This window comes from Artemia franciscana, chromosome 14 (assembly GCF_032884065.1).
Source record: "Artemia franciscana chromosome 14, ASM3288406v1, whole genome shotgun sequence".
In the NCBI taxonomy this organism is placed as follows: domain Eukaryota; kingdom Metazoa; phylum Arthropoda; class Branchiopoda; order Anostraca; family Artemiidae; genus Artemia; species Artemia franciscana.
The window spans coordinates 5039856-5063995 of NC_088876.1; the positions used below are offsets into that span (position 1 = coordinate 5039856).

General features: G+C 33.9%; 1 protein-coding gene across 1 annotated transcript in view; it reads right to left on the reverse strand.

Annotated features, from left to right (window-relative positions):
• The window catches only part of LOC136035212 (epidermal growth factor-like protein 8), a 65108-nt gene extending 41642 nt beyond the window's left edge, over positions 1-23466 (reverse strand). Inside the window, exons 1-3 of the mRNA XM_065716824.1 lie at positions 23312-23466; positions 7905-8069; positions 2007-2139 (exon numbers count right to left, since the gene is read on the reverse strand). Coding sequence (XP_065572896.1) covers positions 2007-2139; positions 7905-7995 — 224 coding nt within the window. The 5' untranslated portion in view covers positions 7996-8069; positions 23312-23466. The remainder of the gene's footprint in view (positions 1-2006; positions 2140-7904; positions 8070-23311) is intronic.
• Positions 23467-24140: the final 674 nt, after the last annotated feature.

Below are 24140 nucleotides of genomic sequence, written 5' to 3' on the forward strand. Positions count from 1 at the left end.
GTCCCAGCACAAATTGTTCGACAGTCAAATCTTGCGTTGATAAATTTTTTCTGGTTGAATTCTGCAATGGTTTTGTTTTACAAGGCTGAAACTAGTGTGGGTTGAATGTTGCAGGAGTAGAGTCTTACGTGGGTTGAATTTTCCCAGGATGGTTTTATTCATGTCCAGTTTAATACAGACTTTTCTTCGACAATATTTGAGCCACTTTAAATTGAAATATGAAAGTCTCATAACCAGAAATTAAAGCAACAGACTAAACTAAAAAAAAAAATATTCTGCGTCCTCCTTTCAGGTATCTTCATCACGGTGACAGCCATCAGCCTCGTTGCACAGGTCCAAGACCCAAAAATGTATATGGCAGTACCTTTAGCATCAGTATTAACTTTTAGGATCCTAGCTGGTCATAGTGTGCATCCCTGGATATTTTCCAAAACCAATTCAAACTGCTTAAATTTAGCCATCATACAAATAAATTAAACCAAGGATCGATCAGATGTGCTTAATTTGAATGGGACAGACCCAAGGCAATAGTCACGATCACCCCGTTGAAAGGTAAATGAAAGCTAGGTAAACAGAGCAAAAACCTATCTTTCAGTAAGGACTGGCTCTCATGAGAACATCCGAAGTTCAAATACAACTTTTGTGAGTTCAGCTCATCTGGATTACACAGTTCTTAAAATATATTTCGAGCATGCCCAAATAACCCTTTAGATAATGTAAATAATGCTAGAGAAAAATTTGTTCACAGAATAATTAATCACAGTGTTTTTATAATAAATAACAGTTATCTCTATTGCGTAACTACTGAATTCAATCAGTGTCTAAATAATTCAAAATATAATCCTTGTTTAAAACTGGTTTAAAACCGAGTTTAATCCTTTTTCAAACTAGATTGGTCTTGACCGGACGAAGACTGTTATTATAGAATATATTATAGATCAATATTATAGAGTTGATTTGGTTGGAAGCATCTATTTGTATTTAACGATTTTAAGAATTGCCACTTTATGTAAATTAGCCTTAATAAGGATGATATGTTGACATTATGCTATATAATTAAGAACCGGGTAGTAAAGGGCTGTGCACTACCTTTCAGATATAAGAATCGACTTTTATATCTAACAATGGTTTTGTTTCCCTCTGGTTGTGATCAAAGAATTATCCCTAAACTTCTGATCCTACATCCCTCCTTACCTCAGAGTAATTATGGTGATATAATACACACATCCTTGGAAATAAACCAATTAGATGATAAACAGTAGCGTCAATTTACAGAACTTTATGGGGATCAACATGTATTTTTCAAAATTTATGTGGGGGAGGGGCTATATTTTCTTTATTTCTTTCAACGTAAATACGAAAACAGACATTTTTCAATAAAACTGCCCCCAAAAATGTATTTTTGAAACGAGGAGAGGAGTAGAAAATGAGCATAAAAAATGATAAAACCTTATGGCTTATAAACCCTATTCAAAAATATTTTTATTTAGAAGCCGTTTCGGCCACATATGACAGGATCAAAATTTAATATGAGATAGGAAAGGCAAAAATGGGTATTTTGGAAATTTAAACTGAGAAGACAGAACTTTGTAAACAACGAATCTTCAAAATAATCTTAACCACAAAATGTACAGAAAAAAACAGCGTGACCAAATAAAATTGAGCGCTTTAAGTGAAAAGTGGCTGGGTAGAATTTTCAGTTTGACAAAAATGTCACATAGCGTCCTTTGAAATGTAGCAGCCAAAATGTACTTACCCACGCTCACTATTATATTCAATATAACTAAATATTCAAGCATGCAAGTAGAGACTGCAAAACTTTGAGCTTTTTTTGTCGAACAGCAAAGAAACTCCTTTACAGTATTTTTAAACTAATATATTATTATTTTTTCAATGGATGCTATTATTTTAAATCTTTATTTATTTTTGAATTTGGGCCTTCATTGACTGAAAATAAAAAGTTTAGAGGTTTCATTTAAACTGCATAATGAGGACTCAAAAATTACCCATGTAAACTCTTCTTTGGATGATTTGCTAAAACAGCATGATTCCTTTTTAGCTTTTTTATAACAAGACCATCGCCGTTATGCCGTGTAGAAGAAATACCACCGGACTCCGATTTGGAATGGCTGTTTGAACCTAGATAAGACAAAAAGTGCTATAAAACAAGATATCAGTAAAACACAATCGTAAACAAATAATTGACATTGAGTGTATCATTTAAAATATATTTATTCGTTCGGAAGTCAAGTATGGTATAAAAAACTGGTCAAAAACTGTGCACAATATGCACCTGTCATTTTTTTGGGGGGATGGGGCAAGTAGACTAAGATCAGAGGCGCCATTTGGACCAAATCTTGGGGTGGGCATAAACTCCATGTTTATGCCCATTTATAAGTATCAACACCATAGTAGCATCAATTATTGCCCCTTTAATTCTCCCTTTGAATTTCAAAATACATATTTTATATCTTCATTGAACAAACCATTTTTGGTATTCTCATTTAAACAAATGATGCTTCCTAGATTCCGATTTTTTTTTGTGGTTTATTTTATGCAAAGGTTTATTCTGCTTAAAAAAATTACAGTAGGCAGCCGAGTATTGAGGCTTTATTATGATAAAATTATGTTTGATCAGGGGCCGATACAGAAACGGGTCCCTAAGACCACCCTGTGTGTGATTGTTCTTTAGCTTGTGGCACCGAAAAAAAAAAATCATACTTCAATATAAAACTTCACCAAACAAATCAAACTTCAGCGAAAAGGGTGAAGGTTGAGGGGAGTTGTAACGCCCCCCCATTCTTTTAACAGAATATTTTATGTTTGTTCTAATGTTTAACATCGCTTTACTTATTGTCCGAAAGAATTATATTATATTTTTTAACATCACACCCAGTGTTATCGTAAATCAGACAGCCCATCTCTCCCCTTACGATTTGCCATTTTCTCGCTAAAGTTTAACTTTAGGACGACGGTATACGGAGAATAACAGCTCATTTACATGTATTACTATGGAAATGAAATAGAATTTCCCTCCAAATGAGAGAGGTTGCCGCCACAGTGTACCCTCACACGTCACGCTTAAGATTAAGTTTTAGTGACAACCTTTGATATTTTAAATATAATTTTTTCCAAACACTAACATTTTTGCAATACAAAGGAGTTTCCAGCCCCATCAGGACTAAGATTTTTCGTTTGTTTCAAACATATTCTTGCAAATGAAGGTAGGTAGAAATAAATTCCCTACATAATTATCTGAATGGCCTCTCTTTGAAAGTCATGAATTTGTCACTAAAAATGCACTTTTTCGAAGCTTTCCGTACCCTTCCTTCCCACACAAAAAGAGCTTCTGAGGATACTAAATACTTTAAGATCCTAGCGTGCTGTTGGGCAGTCTGGGCTGTCTCCGTGTGCAATCATGGGTAGTCTCCCATGCCTTAATACGGGTACAAATCAAACCAACGAAAATAAATTAAGTGGGGGGGGGGCTAAGTCAGGAGTGGACCCAAGATTTTCTTTGGGGGGGATATAATAGGCTGCTTCAATAAACTTGCGAACCAAGAATCACCCGCAATTGAAAGGGAACCTCTACAAATATGTGTCGAAGGTAGGTAATGGAAATGGTCGTAAATTTAATCTAAAATCTGGTGAGGGTTAAAGTTCAAATAAACCTGTTGAAATTAAAATGGTATCAAATTATTGATACAAAAAATAGTAAGTTATAAAAATCACCCGGCCATAAAAAAAAAATAAAAAGCTTTTCACCAACTATAAAAAATACGATATTTAAGATTTTCTGCATAATTTTTTGCCTTTGCACTTCTGACAGCTATACCGATTAAGTTAAGCTTTTTACTCAAAAACAAGAGCTCATATGGCACTTGTGACGCGGCCGGAAGAGCCAAGAGCTCATATGGTATGACCTCTTGCAAAATTCTAAGAACCAATAGATTGATTTGAAAGGAAAATCAGAGGCTTAATGCCGGTCGAGATTCAAAATAAGAGCTCTGAGTCACGAGGTCCTTCTAAATATCAAAATTCTTTAAGATCCGATTACCCACTTGTAGGCTAAAAATGCTTCATTTTTCTAATTTTTCCTTTCCTTTCAGCCCCCAGATGGCCGAATCGGGGAAAACGACTTTATCAAGTCAATTTGTGCAGCTCCCTGACACGCCTACCAATTTTCATCGTCCTAGCTCGTCCAGAAGCACCAAACTCGCCAAAGACCTGAGCCCCCCTAACTCCCCCAAAGAGAGCGGATCCAGTACGGTTACGTCAATCACGTATCTACGACATTTGCTTATTCTACCCACCAAGTTTCATCCCGATCTCTCCACTCTAAACATTTTCCAAGATTTCCGGTTTCCCCTCCAACTCCCCAAATGTACAACAGATCTGGTCGGGATTTGAAATAAGAGCTCTGAGACATTAGTTCCTTCAAGATCTGGTCACCCGTTCTTAATTTAAAAATACCTCAATTTTTCCAAATTAATCTACCACCACCCCCCCCCCAGCTCCCCCAAAGAGAAAGGATTCGTTCCAATTATGTCAATCACGTTTCTATAGCTTGTTTTTATTCTTCCCATCAAGTTTCATCCCGATATCTCCACTCTAAGCTTTTTTTCAAGATTTCTGGTTCCAAGATTTCTGTGTCCCCCTCCAACCCCCTATGTCCCCAGATCCAATTCAAATTGAAAATGGAGCATCTGAGACATAAGAGCTTTCTATATATCAAGTTTCATTAAGATCCGATCACCCATTCGTAAGATAAAGATACCTCAATTTTCAAGTTTTCCAAGAATTCCGGTTTCCCGCTTCGACTCCCCTCAACGTTGCCGGATCTAGTCGGGATTTAAAATGAGAGCTCTAAAGCCCAAGATCCTTCTAAATATCCAACTTCATTAAGATCTGATCACCTGTTCGTAAGTTACAAATAGCTCTTTTTTATTTTTCCGAATTACTTCCCCTCCCCCCCAAACTCCACTAAAGAGAACGGATCCGGTCTGGTTATGTCAGTCACGTACCTTGGACTTGTGTTTATTCTTCCCGCAAGTTTCATCCTGATCTCTCCGCTTCAAGCGTTTTCCGTTTTTTCCGCCCCCCCCAACTCCCCCCCAATGACACTGGATCTGGTCAGGATTTAAAATAAGAGATCTGAGGTACGAGGTCCTTCTAAATATAAAACTTCATTAAGTTCCGATCAATCCTTCGTAAGTTAAAAATACCTCATTTTTCTAATTTTTCAGAATCCCCCCCCCCCGACTCCACCAAAGAGAGCGAATCCGTTCCAGTTATGTCAATCACATATCTAGGACTTTTGCTTATTTTTCCAACCAAGTTTCATCCCGATCCCTCCACTCTAAGTTTTTTCCAAGATTTTAGCCCCCCTCCCCAAATCCCCCCGATGTCACCGGATCCGATCGGGGGTTTAAAATAAGAGCTCTGAGACATGATATCCTTCCAAACATCAAATTTCATTAAGATCCGATCACCCGCTGGTAAGCTCAAAATATCTCATTTTTTCTAATTTTTCCGATTTAGCCGTCCTCCCCCCCAGATGGTCAAATTGGGGAAACGACAATTTCTAATTTAATGTTGTCTGGTTCCTGATACGCTTGCCAAATTTCATCGTCCTAGCTTACTTGGAAGTGGCTAAACTAGCAAAACCGGGACCGACAGACCGACCAACAGAATTTACTATCACTACTTGGTAGATACCAAGTGCCATAAAAAAAAAAAAAAAAAAAAAAAAAAAAAAAAAAAAAATGGTTTTGAACCATCTTTTGGGGTCATGCAGTATTTGTGACAATTTCTATAGGTAAAACCTTTTAGCATGTTGCCTAACTTTGTGGCATCACTAAGTAACTATGATAGTAATGAAGAGTAGGAAATGAGGATAAAGATACAATTTTTATATTTGTAAAAGATATATTAAACATTAAGTATCAGTTCTTTTAGGGGTGTCACAAGAAAAAATGAAAAAAAGAGATAGAAATGCATAGAAGATATTTAAAGCGAGGGTCTTAAATATAGACAATAAAGCATTAACTAATCACTGTTTCATTTTAAAAATAGTGTTTTTAAAAATAGCGTCAACATTGACGAAATCTCAAAAATTTACTAATCAAAATTTTACTTTTCATAACAGCGTAGCATATCTTTCCACTTTTTTAAAGTTCGATATATTTCGCTTAAACTACAAAACCTACACTTTTATAAGAAAAAGTCTCTGTATTTCTGTATTCTCCCCCCATATCTATTTATTACACGGTCGATGTCTACCTCAATATTTCGGTGAATGTTTATAATGGCCAGTCCTGTCAGTTTAGAGCTCTTCGTTAATATGTCTGCTTCTATTCATCCTAAAATATTCGAATAAAGACCAAAATCGCCAGAAAAATATGAACTCCAATAAAGATGCATGTAGATATTTGCTTTAAACTATGTATATGAGTCGAAATACTCCTTGAAAAGCAAATAATTATGTGTTTGTTATTTTTGTATTTGATAGGTATAGATTGGTGATTTAAATTCTTAAGATTTTAAGCTGTGGTAGATTTCTAATTAGTTTTTTTTTAATCTTGAGATTTTCAGATACTCAATTCCAAGTTTACGTCTCGAAATGTCATTGAGCACAAAAACAAAATTTTGAAATTTGACTCAGATTTAGCATTAAGTAAGAGAATTGTCCTGTAAAAATTTTGATATATAGACAACGAATCTTTTTATCAACATTTTATTAGTTAATGTTTGAAAAAAAATCGATGCTATTCCTTTGATTCAGACTGAGAATTCAGAGACCCATCTGTACCAGCTAGATAAAAAAATTAATACGTAGCTATTTGCCTTCCTTTATAAACAATTTGTCGAAAATCGTTTCTTCATAAATAAATACTCCGATCTTTGAAGGAGTACTTCGATTCATTTACTTTTATATACTTATACGAACCTTTATTGGAGTTCTAAGGAGTTTGAACTTTATTTTAAAGTTTTAGGATGAACAGAGGAGGTAATATGTCATATAATGCAGAGCTTTGATTAGATGAAAATAGGCAGTAAATTGGCCACCCTTTGCTCACCAGAATCCAAAACTTAAATTAATAATTTTTGCACTTATCATACATTTACTTTCTTTATGCAAATCCCCTAAAAAAACAACAATGTTGTTAAAACCACCCCGCTTCGCAACAAGCAAACCTAAAAAACCGAAACAGAGACCCAAAAAAGTAATGATCAATATCTTCACCTCAGTGTCATAGTAAGACTCGAAAACAGATTTTTGACAGTAAAAAGAGGTAAATATTTTCTTTTTAGCCCCGTTGTGACAGTACAATCCTGAAATGTCATTTTGACAGCCTAGAGAAGTTAGGATTTTAAATTTTCCCTCCTTGTTATTACGAAATGAAAATTTTCGTCTCCCATTTGGCTCTTGTGGTAATACAAACAGATTCCCTTGATAAATCTAAATTCAATTAAATACTTTTTGGCAGTAAAAAATAACAGAGACTGCACAAAGTAACTGAAACCTAGTTTCAAACTTGTTTGCAAAAAGAAACAGCCTTAATAATTAAAAACTTATTAAAAACACAACTATTAAAAAGCAATTGCAAAAAAAAACTTTCGTCCCAAACAAGACAAAGCGGTCCCAATCACAAATCTACCACTACGTTAGGGGGAGGAGGCATGCACCCCCTGAAATTTAGCCCACCGGGCTAAGTTTTTCGAGCTTACCTGTTCATATGCCAAATTAAATAGGCCTATATGTGTATGTATATGGAATAATACATGGCTGAACTAAAACTTCTCACTTTTAAGCTCGATTTACAAAAAATCGAGATACGCCCTTTCATTTCGGGAACGACGGTTTCCAATAAAGTCCCGCTGCAAAAGAGACAAAAACTTACTTTGGTACGCAACAGATTGATGGTTTTCTGGACTTGCTACTGATGTAACCAGTGTTACCAGTAAAATCAGCTCCGTAAACGGTACTTGCATTTTAATTTATAATCCAAATTTATTACCGAGACATTCTTCTTGTATGACACCAGCGTTGTCGTCAAGTTTTTCCTCTGATAAAAGAAAACAAAAACTGGATTACAATTATTGTTGAATTTAAAACGCTGCCAGGAATCCAAAACAAATAACAAAGGTACAGCAGCAGTAACACATTCAGGGGTTGCCTATTCACTTTTTGAAGCACATTAAAGTAACGACACACCAGATCATGGGCTGAATGTATTAAGGTATCTGAATTAGGACGGGGAAAAGCTGAACTTTCTCAGGAATTTGAATTGGGAAAAAGGAAAAGGTCAAATATGGGAGATTTCATTCTTACGTTTGTTTCAGTCATTAAATTACTGCGAAGAATATACGAATAATTTATTCAATTACAAATATTCAGAGAAGGGGGAAGGATCTGGTACACACTTTTTTGGATGGGTCCTATTTCATCTCATCCCATTCGACATCGATCCCATTATCCATCGTGCCATGCTGGGGCCCGGCGGCGAAGCCGCCGGGACCCAGCACTGTCTGCGGTTAGAACACAAGGGACAATGAGAATCCATATATAAAAGCCTGCCGCGTGCCAGGCTTGGGCCTGGTGGCGAAGCCGCATGGACCCAGCCCTGTCTGCGGTTAGAACACGAGGGACAATGAGAATCCATATATAGAAGCCTGCCACGTGCCATGCAGGGGCCCAGCGGCCAGGCCGCCGGACCCAGCTAGTATTCATATATAAATCATTACGGTTGAAGGTTGAACATAACGAAACTCACCAAATAACACACGAAATATATTGTTGACTCTATGGTCATGCATTATTTTTTTCTTAACATAACTGTTATTATAAAGTGGCTCCACCACAAGCATAGTCTCCGATATCCTTTTGTTGACAAAAAGTAAGTTTGGATTGCATATACCTTAGAAATTCGCTTGAAGGTTGAATATAACCTAACTCATCAAATAAAACACGGAATATATTAATGACGTCGAATATAACCTAACTTACTAAATAACACACAGAATATATTATTGACGCTGCCGTCAAGCGCAATATTGTGTGGTTCGGTCACGAGGAAAATTTCCAATTACATTTTACAGATGGAAATTAGGTTTTTACTTGCCTGTAATTGATACGATAAGATATATTCAAAACTAGAGTCACGTGGGCAGGGCTTCAGAAAGGACAACAAAATGAAAGTATGAAACAAAAAACTCACAAAAACAGCAAAACACTAAGTCTATCTCATTATACACATACGTATCTTTTCACGTTCATCACCATTTCACTCACGTTCATCTTCAAAAATTATCTTTGTTGTACATCTTCATAAATATTATATTCGATCGAGTCCGCGTAATCGAAATTTTGCCGTTCATTCCTTCCTTCCTACTTCAATCCCCAACAGTCCAACCCCCTGAATCTTTCAAGACTTCACAATCGTACGAAGTGCTCTAAATTCACATTGCCTTCACAAATTGGATAACCACTCCGCAACCTAGATCCCCCAAACAATTAATTCTGTCTTCAAGTGTAAAATTACCCCTTACTTAGATAATTCAAAGGAATTGAGATAATCCAATTAACACAAAAGAATTGATTAATTTTTTTCTTTTGGGCGCTTGGGCTATGCAGGTATTGCTCAGGCATAAGTGGTTTGTTTATCTTTTATTTAATATTAAATTAAAAACAATTTTTTTTTCAATTGAAAGTAAGGAGCAACATTAAAACTTAAAACGAAATAAAATGATGTCGTATATGAGGGGGGTCGCCGTCTCCTCAATACTTCGCTCTTTACGCTAAAGCTCGATTTTTTTGTTCCAGTTATTTAAGAATGACTCCTGAATCACAAAGACCATTTAATTAGAGTAACAAGCTCTTTTAAAAGTTCTAAAAAAGAGCAAGGTATTCAGAGCAGGGTGACCCCCTCATATATGTAATATTTCTTGTTCGTTTTAAGTTTTAATATTGCTCCTTAATATATTGTTAATATTGTTTTTTGTTTAATTTTTGATCATTTTCAAACAATATTGGGAAACCTGCCTCCCCCTCCGTGGAAAATTCCCTCCCCCACTAAAAATGCATCTATAGAAAGCTCCTTCCATGTAACCCCCCTCCCTCCATGGTAAAAATACCCCCTGAAAAACGTCTGTATACTTCTTGATAACCAATACTATCTGTAAACAATGGACAAAGTTCACAGCTTGGAGCTCTTCCCCCGGGGACTGTGGGGAGTCTAGTTTTCCTCAAAGAAAAAGTTATTAGATTTTTATGCTGAAAGACATGACTGTCTTGAAATTTTGATCGGGCGACTTTGGGAAAAATGAACGTGGGAGGGGGGCTAGCTGTCCTCCAATATTTTTGGTCACTTAAAAAGGGAACTAGAACTTTCAATTTCCGATCAAATGAGCCCTCTCCTTATGTTCTACGATCACTGGTTCGATGCGATCATCCCTGGAAAAAAGAAACAAATAAACACACCTTCGTGATCTTTCTTCTGGCAAAAAAAAAAATGCAAAATTCTGCATATTTGAATATAGGACCTTGAAACCTCTACGGTAGGGTTCTCTGGTACACTGAATCTGATGGTGTCATTTTCATTAGCATCGACTGATGTTTTGGAGGTGTTTTCCCTCTTTTTTCGAAAATTGGGCAAATTTTCTCAGGCTCATAACTTTTGATGGGTAATATTAAATGTGATTAATTTTACATATTTTGAATGAGCATCAAAATTTTATTCTTTTGATGCATCTATCGTTATAAAGCCTCCGTCTCTTAGAGTTTCGATTACTATTGAGCCGCGTCGCTCCTTACTTACAGTTCGTTACCACAAATTGTTTGATTGTTTGAATTTGACCTTTTTATATAAAGTTTAATTATTTATGTATATATGTGTTTTTTTTAGCTTTAATTGTAAAGATATCATTGATCTGAAGTTTTTGAAAAATATACAAAAGGATTGTATAAGAACAAGGGTGCAGGATTGTTCGGGGGGGGGTTACAAAGAAACTTTCAAAAACACGTAAAAAAATTGTTTTATACGTTTTGTTACGTTTTATGAGTCGGATATTTTTTTTCGGGGGGGGGGGGAGGGTCAAACCTGATTAACTTCTATTATGAGAATAACCGTTGAATTCTTGAAATCTATGGATGCTAAAAATAAAAGAATAAATTTCTGGAATCAACATAAAAATGTTTGTCTTCAATGTTTGTTTCCTTGTTCTTCAAAGATAAGAAAAACAAATCGATGGTTAAATTGGTTCAGGTTATTATTATCGCCTGCAAAAATAGTAAAATAGAAAGTATTGTTGCTCTAAATAAAAACGCAAAAACCTTGATTATTGCGTTTCTAATTTGGTGCCAAAACCGACTGGCGAGTTGATCAACCTGTTAGCAACGCAATTTTTATAGTTTTTTAATTGTGCATGGAATGTCCAAAGCTCATTTACTAGCTTAATTTAGCTTCTCGAAATTCAGACATTAATTAGTCATTTTAAATTCATACTTTCATTCTCACCATTGATTTGGTTCATTTGCGGTAGAAAATCCTTTGATCTCAACAAGTTTCTAGACGCTCATTAGGTCTGTAGGAGGGAGATGGTTAGGATGGTTATATATATATATATATATATATATATATATATATATATATATATGTATATATATATATATACTAGCTGTTGGGGTGGCGCTTCGCGCCACCCCAACACCTAGTTGGTGGGGGCGCTTCGCGCCCCCCCCCCAAGCCCCCCCGCGCGCGTAAGTCGTTACGCGCTATAATAGTTACGCGCCATTGTAGTTGTGTCCCTATGTCCCACCTGTGAATATAGATAGATATATATATATATATATATATATATATATATATATATATATATATATATATATATATATATATATATATATATATATATGGTTTTAACTACGTAAAACTTGCGAATATACAACATTCTTTGCTGTCCCATTGTCTTTGCATATAAATAGATTGTCAGGTTTACCGACTCTTGAACATGCAACATATAATGGTCCATGGGAAAACAATCTGTATTCAGATCTATACCTCATGATTCTAATGATTGCCCTTGAGCTTTGTTGATGGTGATTGCTAATCGACCATTCCCTGTCCCGGTGTCCCGGTCGTCATTTACATCCCCCTGTTTCCCCCGGTGTCCCCGTTGTAGTTGTGTCCCTGTGTCCCGGTCGTCATTTATATTCCCTGTGTCCCGGTCGTCATTTGTATCCCGGTGTACCGGTCTGTATATACATTCTTTTTTTAGTTTTGTTTTTCTCCTTTATTTTTTTCCTTTTTTTTTCTTTTTTAGCTTATTTAGATTTTTAGATTTTTTAGTTTTTTATTAGTTTTTAGTTTTTTTTCTTTTTAGTTTTTTTGTCCCGGTCGTCATTTATATCCCCCTGTTTCCCCCGGTGTCCCCGTTGTAGTTGTGTCCCTGTGTCCCGGTCGTCATTTATATTACCTGTGTCCCGGTCGTAATTTGTATCCCGGTGTACCGGTCTGTATATACATTCGTTTTTTAGTTTTGTTTTTCTCCTTTATTTTTTTCCTTTTTTTTTCTTTTTTAGTTTATTTAGATTTTTAGATTTTTTAGTTTTTTTTATTAGTTTTTAGTTTTTTTTTCTTTTTAGTTTTTTTGTAGTTTTTACCTTCTTTTTAGTTTTGTTAATTTTTTTTTTTACTTATGTCCTGGTCGTCATTTATACTCCCTGTGTCCCGGTGCTTTGTTGATTGCTAATCGAACATTCCTTTTGTCCTGGTCGCTTTCTCTTTGAGTGTCGTCATTTATTTTTTTCTTTTTTAGTTCTTTTAGTTTTTACCTTTTTTAGTTTTTTTTAGTTTTTTAGATGAAAATTTTTTTTAGTTTTTTCCTTTTTTTCTTTTTAGTTTTTTATTGGTTTTTACCTTTATGTTAGCTTATTTTTCAGTTTTTTCCTTTTTTTTCGTTTTTTTTTATTTTTTATTTTTTTTAGTTTTTTACCTTTTTTTAGTTTTTTTAGTTTTTTTAGTTTTTTTAGTTTTTTAGCTTTTTTACTTTTTTTATTAGTTTTTAGTTTTTTTGTAGTTTTTGCCTTTTTTTAGTTTTTTCAGTTTTTTTTTTAGTTTTTTATTGGTTTTTACCTTTATTTTAGCTTATTTTTCAGTTTTTTCCTTTTTTTAGTTTTTTTTTAGTTTTTAGTTTTTTTAGTTTTTTACCTTTTTTTAGTTTTTTTAGTTTTTTTAGTTTTTTAGCTTTTTTATTTTTTTATTAGTTTTTAGTTTTTTTGTAGTTTTTGCCTTTTTTTTAGTTTTTTTAGTTGTTTAGCTTTTTTATTAGTTTTTAGTTTTTTTTGTAGTTTTTGCCTTTTTTTAGTTTTTTTAGTTTTTTAGCTTTTTTATTTTTTTTATTAGTTTTTAGTTTTTTTGTAGTTTTTGCCTTTTTTTAGTTTTTTCAGTTTTGACGTGACCTGATCCAGTTTTTTCAGGTGACGTCACCTGATCCACGATCCACAGATCCACAGACAACTTATTTTTATATATATAGATAGTTTTTTTTTTTTACTTATGTCCTGGTCGTCATTTATACTCCCTGTGTCCCGGTGCTTTGTTGATTGCTAATCGAACATTCCTTTTGTCCTGGTCGCTTTCTCTTTGAGTGTCGTCATTTATTTTTTTCTTTTTTAGTTCTTTTAGTTTTTCCCTTTTTTAGTTTTTTTTAGTTTTTTAGATGAAAATTTTTTTTAGTTTTTTCCTTTTTTTCTTTTTAGTTTTTTATTGGTTTTTACCTTTATTTTAGCTTATTTTTCAGTTTTTTCCTTTTTTTTATTTTTTTTTATTTTTTATTTTTTTTAGTTTTTTACCTTTTTTTAGTTTTTTTAGTTTTTTTAGTTTTTTAGCTTTTTTACTTTTTTATTAGTTTTTAGTTTTTTTTTGTAGTTTTTGCCTTTTTTTAGTTTTTTCAGTTTTTTTTTAGTTTTTTATTGGTTTTTACCTTTATTTTAGCTTATTTTTCAGTTTTTTCCTTTTTTTTTTAGTTTTTTTTAGTTTTTAGTTTTTTTAGTTTTTTACCTTTTTTTAGTTTTTTTAGTTTTTTTAGTTTTTTAGCTTTTTTATTTTTTTTATTAGTTTTTAGTTTTTTTTGTAGTTTTTGCCTTTTTTTAGTTTTTTTAGTTTTTTAGCTTTTTTATTAGTTTTTAGTTTTTTTTTGTAGTTTTTGTTTTTTTTTATTAGTTTTTAGTTTTTTTTGTAGTTTTTGCCTTTTTTTAGTTTTTTCAGTTTTGACGTCACCAGATCCAGTTTTTCAGGTGACGTCACCTGACACATCCATCCATCCATCCACAGACAACTTATTTTTATATATATAGATAGATATATACATATATATTTATATATATATATATATATATATATATATATATATATATATATATATATATATATATATATATATATATATATATATATATATATATATATATATATATATATATATATATATATATATATAATACACACACATATATATATATATATATATATATATATATATATATATATATATATATATATATATATATATATATATATATATGTACATATATATATATATATATATGTATATATATATTATGTACATATATATATATATATATATATATATATATATATATGTATATATATATATATATATATATATATATATATATATTATATATATATATATGTATATATATATATATATATATATATATATATATTATATATATATATATATATATTATATATATGTATATATTATATATATATATATATATATATATATATATATATATATATATATATATATATATATATATATATATATATATATATATATATATATATATATATATATATATATATATATATATATATATATATATATATATATATATATATATATATATATATATATATATATATATATATATATATATATATATATATATATAAAACAATCCGTAAGCAATGTCTCTGAGAAACACCTAGCAAATCCTCTTCCGTCTTGGGAGTGCCCACGCTTCAGAACCATACTTGACAACTGTCATCACTGTAGCTTCCAAAATTCTAATATTAGTTCGCAGTCTCATCTTCCTATTCTTCCTAACTATTTTCAGCTGTGAAACAAACAGCCTGGGCCTTAGCTATTTCACTTTTAACATATTCATTGCACCCACCGTCTTTTCTAATAATACTACATAGGTTAGTGAAACATTCCACTTGATTGATCTTCTCGTTGCTCAACATAACCTTTGCACCTTCACCTTTTCCTACACTTGCCAACTTAGTCTTTTTTACATTAACTTTCAAACCTATTCTTGCACCCTAAACTTGCAAAATCTCTAAAAGCTCATTCATTTTGCTAAAATTTTGATCTATGACGCTTTAATTATCCGTAGAATCGATTCCAGGGGAGTTTCACTTCCCCATTTGATTCACTGTTCCGGTCGTGGCCTTTGCAGAGCTCCCCGAAGTCGCTCAAAATGATCCTTATAAATTGGGATAGAACGTAACCCCGCTTTCATTTAATATGAAACCAGCTACTAACCTCAACAAGGCCGTATCCAGGATATTTTTTTTTTTGGAGGGGTGGGGTATTTTATACAAGAATTTTTTCAGGGTGGTACACAAAAAACCTCAAGAAATGCAAAAAAATGTTTATATCCATTTTTGTTACGTTTTTACGAGCTGGGCAAACATTTCGGGGGGGGGGGGATCAAACCCCCTAGATATGGCCTTGAACCTCAATTGCTACCTTAACCGCAGCAATGTTATTAATACTACTATATGACTGAAAAATAGCCAAGAGATGCCAAACGCTAGACAATGTTGGTGCTTTTTTTTTCAACGCTAACACCAGTTTCAGCTCTTGTAAGTTACCTCTACTCTTCGGTCCGACTTTCTTCGAACTGATATAATAACAATACAACTTAAGTTGAGGTTAGATCTCAAAAGTAAAACTAGTGCTTTAACATCTGACCCTTTCCAAACTAATATAAAAACAACGGTGAACGGCGTTTACGCCCCACCCCCGCGCGGGAAATCTCCCCAAACAAAAATCTGGGTTACGGCCCTGGGAATTATTAATTGACATTAAAATGCACTCTTTGAGGTATCTCCCTCCCTCTCTAACTACAAAACAATCAGAGAACTCTATTGAAGAAATTTATGTGCCTTTTTAAGTTTCGTAATTTGTACATTGTTTACAGATAGTACTTGTTATTGAGAAACATACGGACAATTTCACAGGGAGTTTCCTGGGTGAATTTTCAGTGGGGAGAAAATTCTTATGAATAATTTCCTTTCAGCGAGGATGTGTTTTCCAGGGGTGGGTATTTTACGGGTGAGTATTTTCCACAGTGGTGTATTTTCCGTGGGGGGAGGTAAACGCCTAGAACCAAAAACGACACAACTTTTAAAATTAGCTACGTCTAAAAGAAGTTTGTAGTTCCGCTTTGTTTGTTCCTTTTTCTATCCAATCAGTGAGAATGACTACTCCAAAGCACAAATTATTCCTCTGAGACACAGCATACAAAAAAATTAAATCAGGCGGATTTATAAAATATTCTCAGTGCATCCTTTGATTTTTGTCATAACCATACCACCTACATTGGCTGATTGAAAATTCAACCACACACTGTATCTAAGATTAGGAATTTTATTCATTTGTTGATAGCCTGTAAATTCAAAATGAAGAGATAAAAAATAGTAAATAACTGAGCCAAATGTTCAAAGCAAACTGTGAATTAGATCTAGAACCACTAGATGACAATATTACAGAATGTTAGTTTACTTATCCAAGTGATTAATAATATCATTTAATTCTTACTAAATTATTTTTGCTGTTTCGCATACTTTCTTTCTAGGGTCCTTGAAAAAAACACTGTTTTGTAGAGGAATCAACCATAGGGACGTACCCGCGAGATTCTCAGGGCCAACCTCCTCCCTCTTGAAATGAAATTTTCTGGTATTTGTTTGCAATTATTATTCAAGTTATCGTGTTTATTACTATTATTTCCTTACTCCCCAGAGTAGGCAAATATAGTCGAAATAAATTTATTGTTATTATGCTACTTCCCAGAGCCATTGCCAATTTTTTTTTTGGGGGGGGTGACTATGAAAAAAATTAAAACTCATCAAATATTTTTTATATGAATTTTTGTTACAATTTTACGAGTCGAGCAAAAATTTGGGGGCAGGAGTTCAAACCCCTGACCCTCCCTCTGAATATACCCCTCTACTCCCCAATCCCCCAATAAATCCTAAATACTTGTCCCACCAAACTTAACATATTTCCACAGATCTGCGCCTTTTAGTACCACACGTTTCACATTTTGCACCACGTATGGGCAAGTTCCGTCAAGGCATTCATTGTGTACGGTTTTCAAAAAAAAGGTCATCCCTATATTCGATAAATAAAAAAAACAAATTTTTTTTTAAATTAAAGTAAGGAGAAACATTAAAACTTAAAACGAACAGAAATTACTCCGTATATGAAAGGGGCTTTTCCTCCTCAACGCCCCGCTCTTTACGCTAAAGTTTGACTCTTTCTCTTAACTCTATTTTTAAAACAGTAAGAAACTTTAGAGTAAAGAGCGGGGCGTTGAGGAGGAAAAGCCCCTTTCATATACGGAGTAATTTCTGTTCGTTTTAAGTTTTAATGGTGCTCCTTACTTTCATTTAAAAAAACTTGTTTTTTTATTTAATTTCTGGGCGTTTTTGAATTAATGCATGTTTTGATCTTGGCTCTCTGCACATAAATAATTAAAACGAAATTTGCATATTTATTAATTGCAATTAATCGGAAGATTTTGAGAAAAAAGGATCGAGGGAGGAGGCCTAGTTGCCCTCCAATTTTTTGATTACTTAAAAAAGCAACTAGAACTTTTAATTTTTTACAAACGTTTTCATTGGTAAAAAAATATACGTAACTTACGAATTAACTAACGTAACGACCTTCTATATTCGTATGTTTTTATTGCGTATATGAGGGGGTTCAACCTTCGTGGATACCTCGCTCTTTACATTAAAGCATAGATTTGTCCCAATTCCTTAAGAATGACCTCTGAATCACAAAGGCCGTAGAATAAATAGTTGAAATTACTAAAAATTCGTTAGCCTAAAGAGTGAGGTATAACGAGGAGGTAAGCCCCTCATATGCGTAATATTTTTTGTTCGTTTTAAGTTTTAATGCTGCTCCTTACTTTCAGTAGAAGAAACTTTTCATATTTATTTTTTCATTGCTTTTTGAAATAATCTTAGAAAATCCTACGCCCCCTTCATTGAAATTCTCTTCCCCCATGAGAAGTTTCTCCATGGAAATATCCTTCCACGTAACCCCCCCCCCCCCAACTCTCCCCACTAAACCAAAAAAATCTCCCTGAAAACGCCAGTACACTTCCCAGTAACCATTACTAGTACTGTGGGGCGTGCTTGGAACTTGGTTCCCGCTGAGATCCGGCAGTTACGAACACTTGGCTCCTTTAAGAGACAGATGAAAAGTTTCTTATTAAAGGCTTCTTATTAAATGTTTCTTGTGATTTATTTATTTTTTTTTCTTTTTTGGGTTGTTGTTTTGTTGGTGCTGTATCCTCGATGACGCGAGAATTTTAATTTGTATTTTATTGTCGGGTGATATGAGGGTCGCTGTTTCGTGGGGACTGCCGGTGAGTTGATTTCTTTTCCTTACATATTTATATTTAGATGTTGGTTAGTATGTTTATGACAAGTTTTATGATTCTTTATTTATTGTATGCCGTTTCCCAAATAACGGGCCATTGAGCCCTTTGGGATACTGTTTTTGCTATTGTTATTTTATGAAAATAAATAGAACTTGAACTTGAACTAAACACAGGTCAAAGTTTGTAACTTGCAGCCCCTCCCACTGGGACTGCGGGGGAGTAAGTCGTCCCTAAAGACATAGTTATTAGGTTTTTCGGCTATGGTGAATAAAATGACTATCTCAGAATTTTGATCCGGTGACTTTTGGGAAAAAATGAGCGTGGGAGGGGGCCTAGGGGCCCTTCAATTTTTGATCACTTAAAAATGGCACCAGAACTTTTAATTTCTGTTATAATGAGCCCTTTCGCAACATTCTAGGACCACTCGGTCGATACGATCTCCCCTGGAAAAAAAAAAAACAACAAACAAACAAATAAACACGCATCCGTGATCTTTCTTCTGGCAAAAAATGTGAAATTCCACATTTTTGTAGATAGGAGCTTGAAACTTCTACAATAAGGTTCTCTGATACGCTGAATCTGATGGTGTGATTTTCGTTAAGATTGTATGACTTTTAGGGGGTGTTTCCCCCTATTTTCTAAAATGAGACAAATTTTCTCAGGCTCGTAACTTTTGATGGGTATAACTGATCTTGATGAAACTTATATATTTAAAATCAGCATTAAAATGCGATTCTTTTGATGTAACTATTGGTATCAAAATTCCATTTTTTAGAGTTTCGGTTACTATTGAACCGGGTCGCTCCGAACTGTTTGAAAAGTGTGACTTGAATCTTAGTTTACAACATTGCGATTATTTTACGTTTAATTCATCTTTGTAACTGACCAATTTGTTCGTAATATAAATACTGCCTTTTTTGGGATTTCTAAGATATTTGAAGTTTTAATTTTTTTCTAAGAAACTTCTTTTCTCACTTGCTGGAAAAAAAATGTAAACTACATTTTTTGGTTTTGTGATTGCTTTAGCCTAAACATTCTTCATTTAGGAGGCTACTCGTCCTTAATAAAACTATTCACGGTAACGAACTTGAAGTACTAAACGACGTGGTTCTATCAGTAGTGTTAATAGGAGGTGGGGGTAAAAGAGCCTGATCTCCCTAGATCTAGAGAAATATTTTTTCCATTTTTTTCATTGAAAACCACCGTTTATAGGTATTTTTGTTACAAAACTAAAGACTCTTCCACTTCTAGGGATTGATAAATAAATCTCTCCTTCCTAAGTTTTCGTGAATCAACGCCACTGGTTTCCATAGTAGCCGAAACACTAAAAAAAGTATTATGATAATGAAAAGTATAATAAGGGGTCTTCTTTCTATAACCAAACATATAAAATCCATTTCGTTAAAAAATAGTTATAAAAATTGAGAAAAAGGGTGCAATCCCTATTATCGTACCCCTAAAATAGGTGCGATCTTGAAAGAAATTACAGCGTTGTATTCAAGAACTCGAAAGACCCTTCTGCGGAGACATAAATAAAAAAAACACCTCGGAATTTTAGAATTTTTTCCAAGAAATTTGATACTGGTTGCATGTTCATTTATTTTTCGGTATTTGATTTATCTTTATTTTTTTTTTATCAAAGTGGTAGTCGCGGAACATCGAGAGGTGGCTAATTCAAACGGTTATTGAAGTTTCTAGTGCTCTTGCTGTTAGTAACAAACGAAATGATGCCACAGGAAAGTACTAATTTCTGGCATTTTCAACCTTAAATTATTTTAGCCCCAAATAGAGCCAAAATGTTGTTGCCAATCAGCTTAGAACTTTAGAAAAACTACATAAATATCCTCCCAGCTAACGAAGTCATACTGCCGTATAGTGCCTAATTCGTTTATGAAAATTCACACAGTTCATACCGACTGAAAGGTGATTAAATATACTGTGTATGAAGTGTTACCAACGATTATTCAATATTATATTTCTGCACATCGGGTATTGGGGTAGGATGGGAGGTCAACGGATCTTTTGTATTACGGATAAATGACCGAACCCAAAGTAAATTTTAGAACTGAATTTTCAGCGCTTCGGGATGTGTTTTTCCGATCAACTTGGAAAGAGGATTTAACCCCTACCATCCCCTCATCTGGAATATTTTGTTTAGTCACGTTCATTTTAAGTTGTAGCCCACCCAGTATCGCCATTTTAAACCACTGTGTTTGCGTACTGTCAAGCACATGCACATGTATGGCGGTTTTGATATGTTTTTAATGTGGGTGCTAAGAGGTGAGCGGCTTCCTTATTATTAATATTTTGTTTAGTCACGTCCATTTTTAGTTGTAGCCCACCCAGTATCGCCATATTAAACCACTGCGTTTGCGTACTGTCAGGCACATGCACATGTATAACGGTTTTAATATGTTTTTAATAAGTTTTTAATATGGGTGCTAAGAGGTGAATGGCTTCCTTATTATTAATATTTTGTTTAGTCACGTCCATTTTTAGTTGTAGCCCACCCAGTATCGCCATTTTAAACCACTGCGTATGCGTACTGTCAGGCACATGCACATGTATGGCGGTTTTAATATGTTTTTAATACGTTTTTAATATGGGTGCTAAGAGGTGAGTGGCTTCCTTATTATTAATATTTTGTTTAGTCACGTCCATTTTTAGTTGTAGCCCACCCAGTATCGCCATTTTAAACCACTGCGTTTGCGTACTGTCAGGCACATGCACATGTATGGCGGTTTTAATATGTTTTTAATAAGTTTTTAATATGGGTGCTAAGAGGTGAGTGGCTTCCTTATTATTAATATTTTGTTTAGTCACGTCCATTTTTAGTTGTAGCTCACCCAGTATCACCATTTTAAACCACTGCGTTTGCGTACTGTCAGGCACATACACATGTATGGCGGTTTTAATAAATTTTTAATATGGGTGCTAAGAGGTGAATGTCTTACTTATTATTAATATTTTGTTTAGTCACGTCCATTTTTAGTTGTAGCCCACCCAGTATCGCCATTTTAAACCACTGAGTTTGCGTACTGTCAGGCACATGCACATGTATGGCGGTTTTAATATGTTTTTAATAAGTTTTTAATATGGGAGCTAAGAGGTGAGTGGCGTCCTTATTATTGCATGAATATTTTTCGTGGGAAGTGAAAATTACGCTTTCATGATACTATTAGGCGGCTGGGGAGACTCCTTAAGATAAGCATCGATCACGCTGACACTGCATCATGCATTGTAGGCTAATGATTATGTAAATCTGTCTATAATACTATAGTCCTTATTTTGAGGGCAAATCTTCAGTGCAAAGAGCTGATTCCCAGGACTAATATTATTTTAGTGACATCTCCCAGAAGATATTAACAGGAATCTCTTCGTAAAGTCCGTGTAAAAAGGACCCTTTGGCATTTCAGGCTGCTTTAAATAGCTCTTAAGGGGGGGGGGTGATCTTTTTCGGGGCCAAATCTACTTTCGAGGCATTGCTATGCAAAAGTTAAACTTTAGCATTAAAGTTGAATATAGTTGGGAAACGAGGTCTCCTAATATTTATATTAAACAAAACATTAAATTAAAGGCGAATAGGAATTAAGCCAAAAAATAAGATCATCAAAGTAAAGTAAAGAGATATATTAAGGCTAGAAACGAGCAGAAATTATCCAGCATATTGGAGGGCTTCTACTAGGGTTGCATCCAGGATTGTAATTTTTGGGCAGGGGAGGTGGTAGATAAGGATTTCTTTGGGGAGGGGGTTACAAAAATGCAAAAAACACATACAAAATTTGTTTATATTCGTTTTTTTTACGTTTTAACAGACAAAAAAAAACTTTTGGGGGAAAATCCCCCTAATCCCTTTGGATATGGCACTGGCTGCCAGCCCGTCACATATATTATTCCATTCTGGCTGAAAATTTGCCTCGGAAAATTTCTTGCGGATAGTAAGGACTGAAATTTTTGTTGGGCCCACTTTCATTTGAAAAAGTCTTGGTTTTACTGAATTTCTGATGATTTTATAAATCATGCTGACCACCCCTCCCCCCTCCAAGGAAATTTTTTTCCAAGAATCCCAAAAAATTCCTATTAATCACTATTATTTTTCCAGAAAATTCTTCCTTTTAAACTTATAAACCAAAAAAATCCCTTTTTGGTACTTATGAATTATGCCGCCAATGCTCAAGTTCTTCATCTAAACCTAAGAAGAACCGGTTTCATCGTTAGCTCCTTTCAGCTTAGTGGCATTTCCTTAGGATTGAGCGTCAGAGAAACCGGTTCTACTTAGGTCCTACTTAAATAAAGCACTTGAGTGTTGGCGGTATAATACATAAGTATCCCCTTTTTTAGAAACTCGAGTGTCCAGTTATTCATCATTAAGAGACTTGGTCAGTCTCTTTGTATATGTACCCCTTTGTATATTCATTTCATTTAATAAGTAGCCACGAAAAAATAATATAAAAATAAAGCATGAATAGAAAAATCAGTCGGAAACACGATCAGCGTAATTTAGAAACACGACCTTAAATATTATAGACATAGTCTTTATGTATATTCATTTGCTTACAGTTTCCCAAATAGGTATATAAAAAGAGATATTCTTACCAGAGGATTTCTTATTTTATCCGATTTAATATAACACAAATTTTATTTAGTAAACAATCCTTTAGAATCAGTCCACTGCTTTATTCCTATTTCTAAAATCCACGAGACGAAACTAAAACACCCGATATCACGCGAAGCGCGGTTAAAACGCGAATGCTACAACTACTACAGGACTTGTCTAAGGCCTTGATATGTGTATTACCCACTAATTGGTTTATTCTGTTCATGTTAGAGATATGTCAATCAAAGAACAACTAAAAAATGGACGAATTAGGTGAAAAAAATAGTAGGTGGCTATTTCACACAGATTATGATTTATTTTTAGTTCTTTGAAACGTGTCTTTATCCATTTGTTATAATACTTTGATTGTTACTAAACAGACACTTAAGCGCGTGTTTTTTTCCGGGGGGGGGGAGTCAAAGAATTATAGTATATACTGAGGAGTTAACATAAATTGCCTACAGGTAAAGTGAACATACCAATCGATACCTTTTTTATGATCTTTCCAGATATAATAATTGTTTTTGTCGTAATTCAATCAAACAGTTCGTGGTAACGAACTGTAGTAAGGAGCGACCCGGCTCAATTGTAACCGAAACTCTAAAAAATGGAATTTTGATACCAATAGTTACATCAAAAGAATCGCATTTTCATGCTGATTTTAAATACATAAGTTTCATCAAGATCAGTTATACCCATCAAAAGTTATGAGCCTGAGGAAATTTGTCCCATTTTAGAAAATAGGGGGAAACACCCCCTAAAAGTCATACAATCTTAACGAAAATCAGTTTCTTACTGTTTTAAAAATAGAGTTAAGAGAAAGAGTTA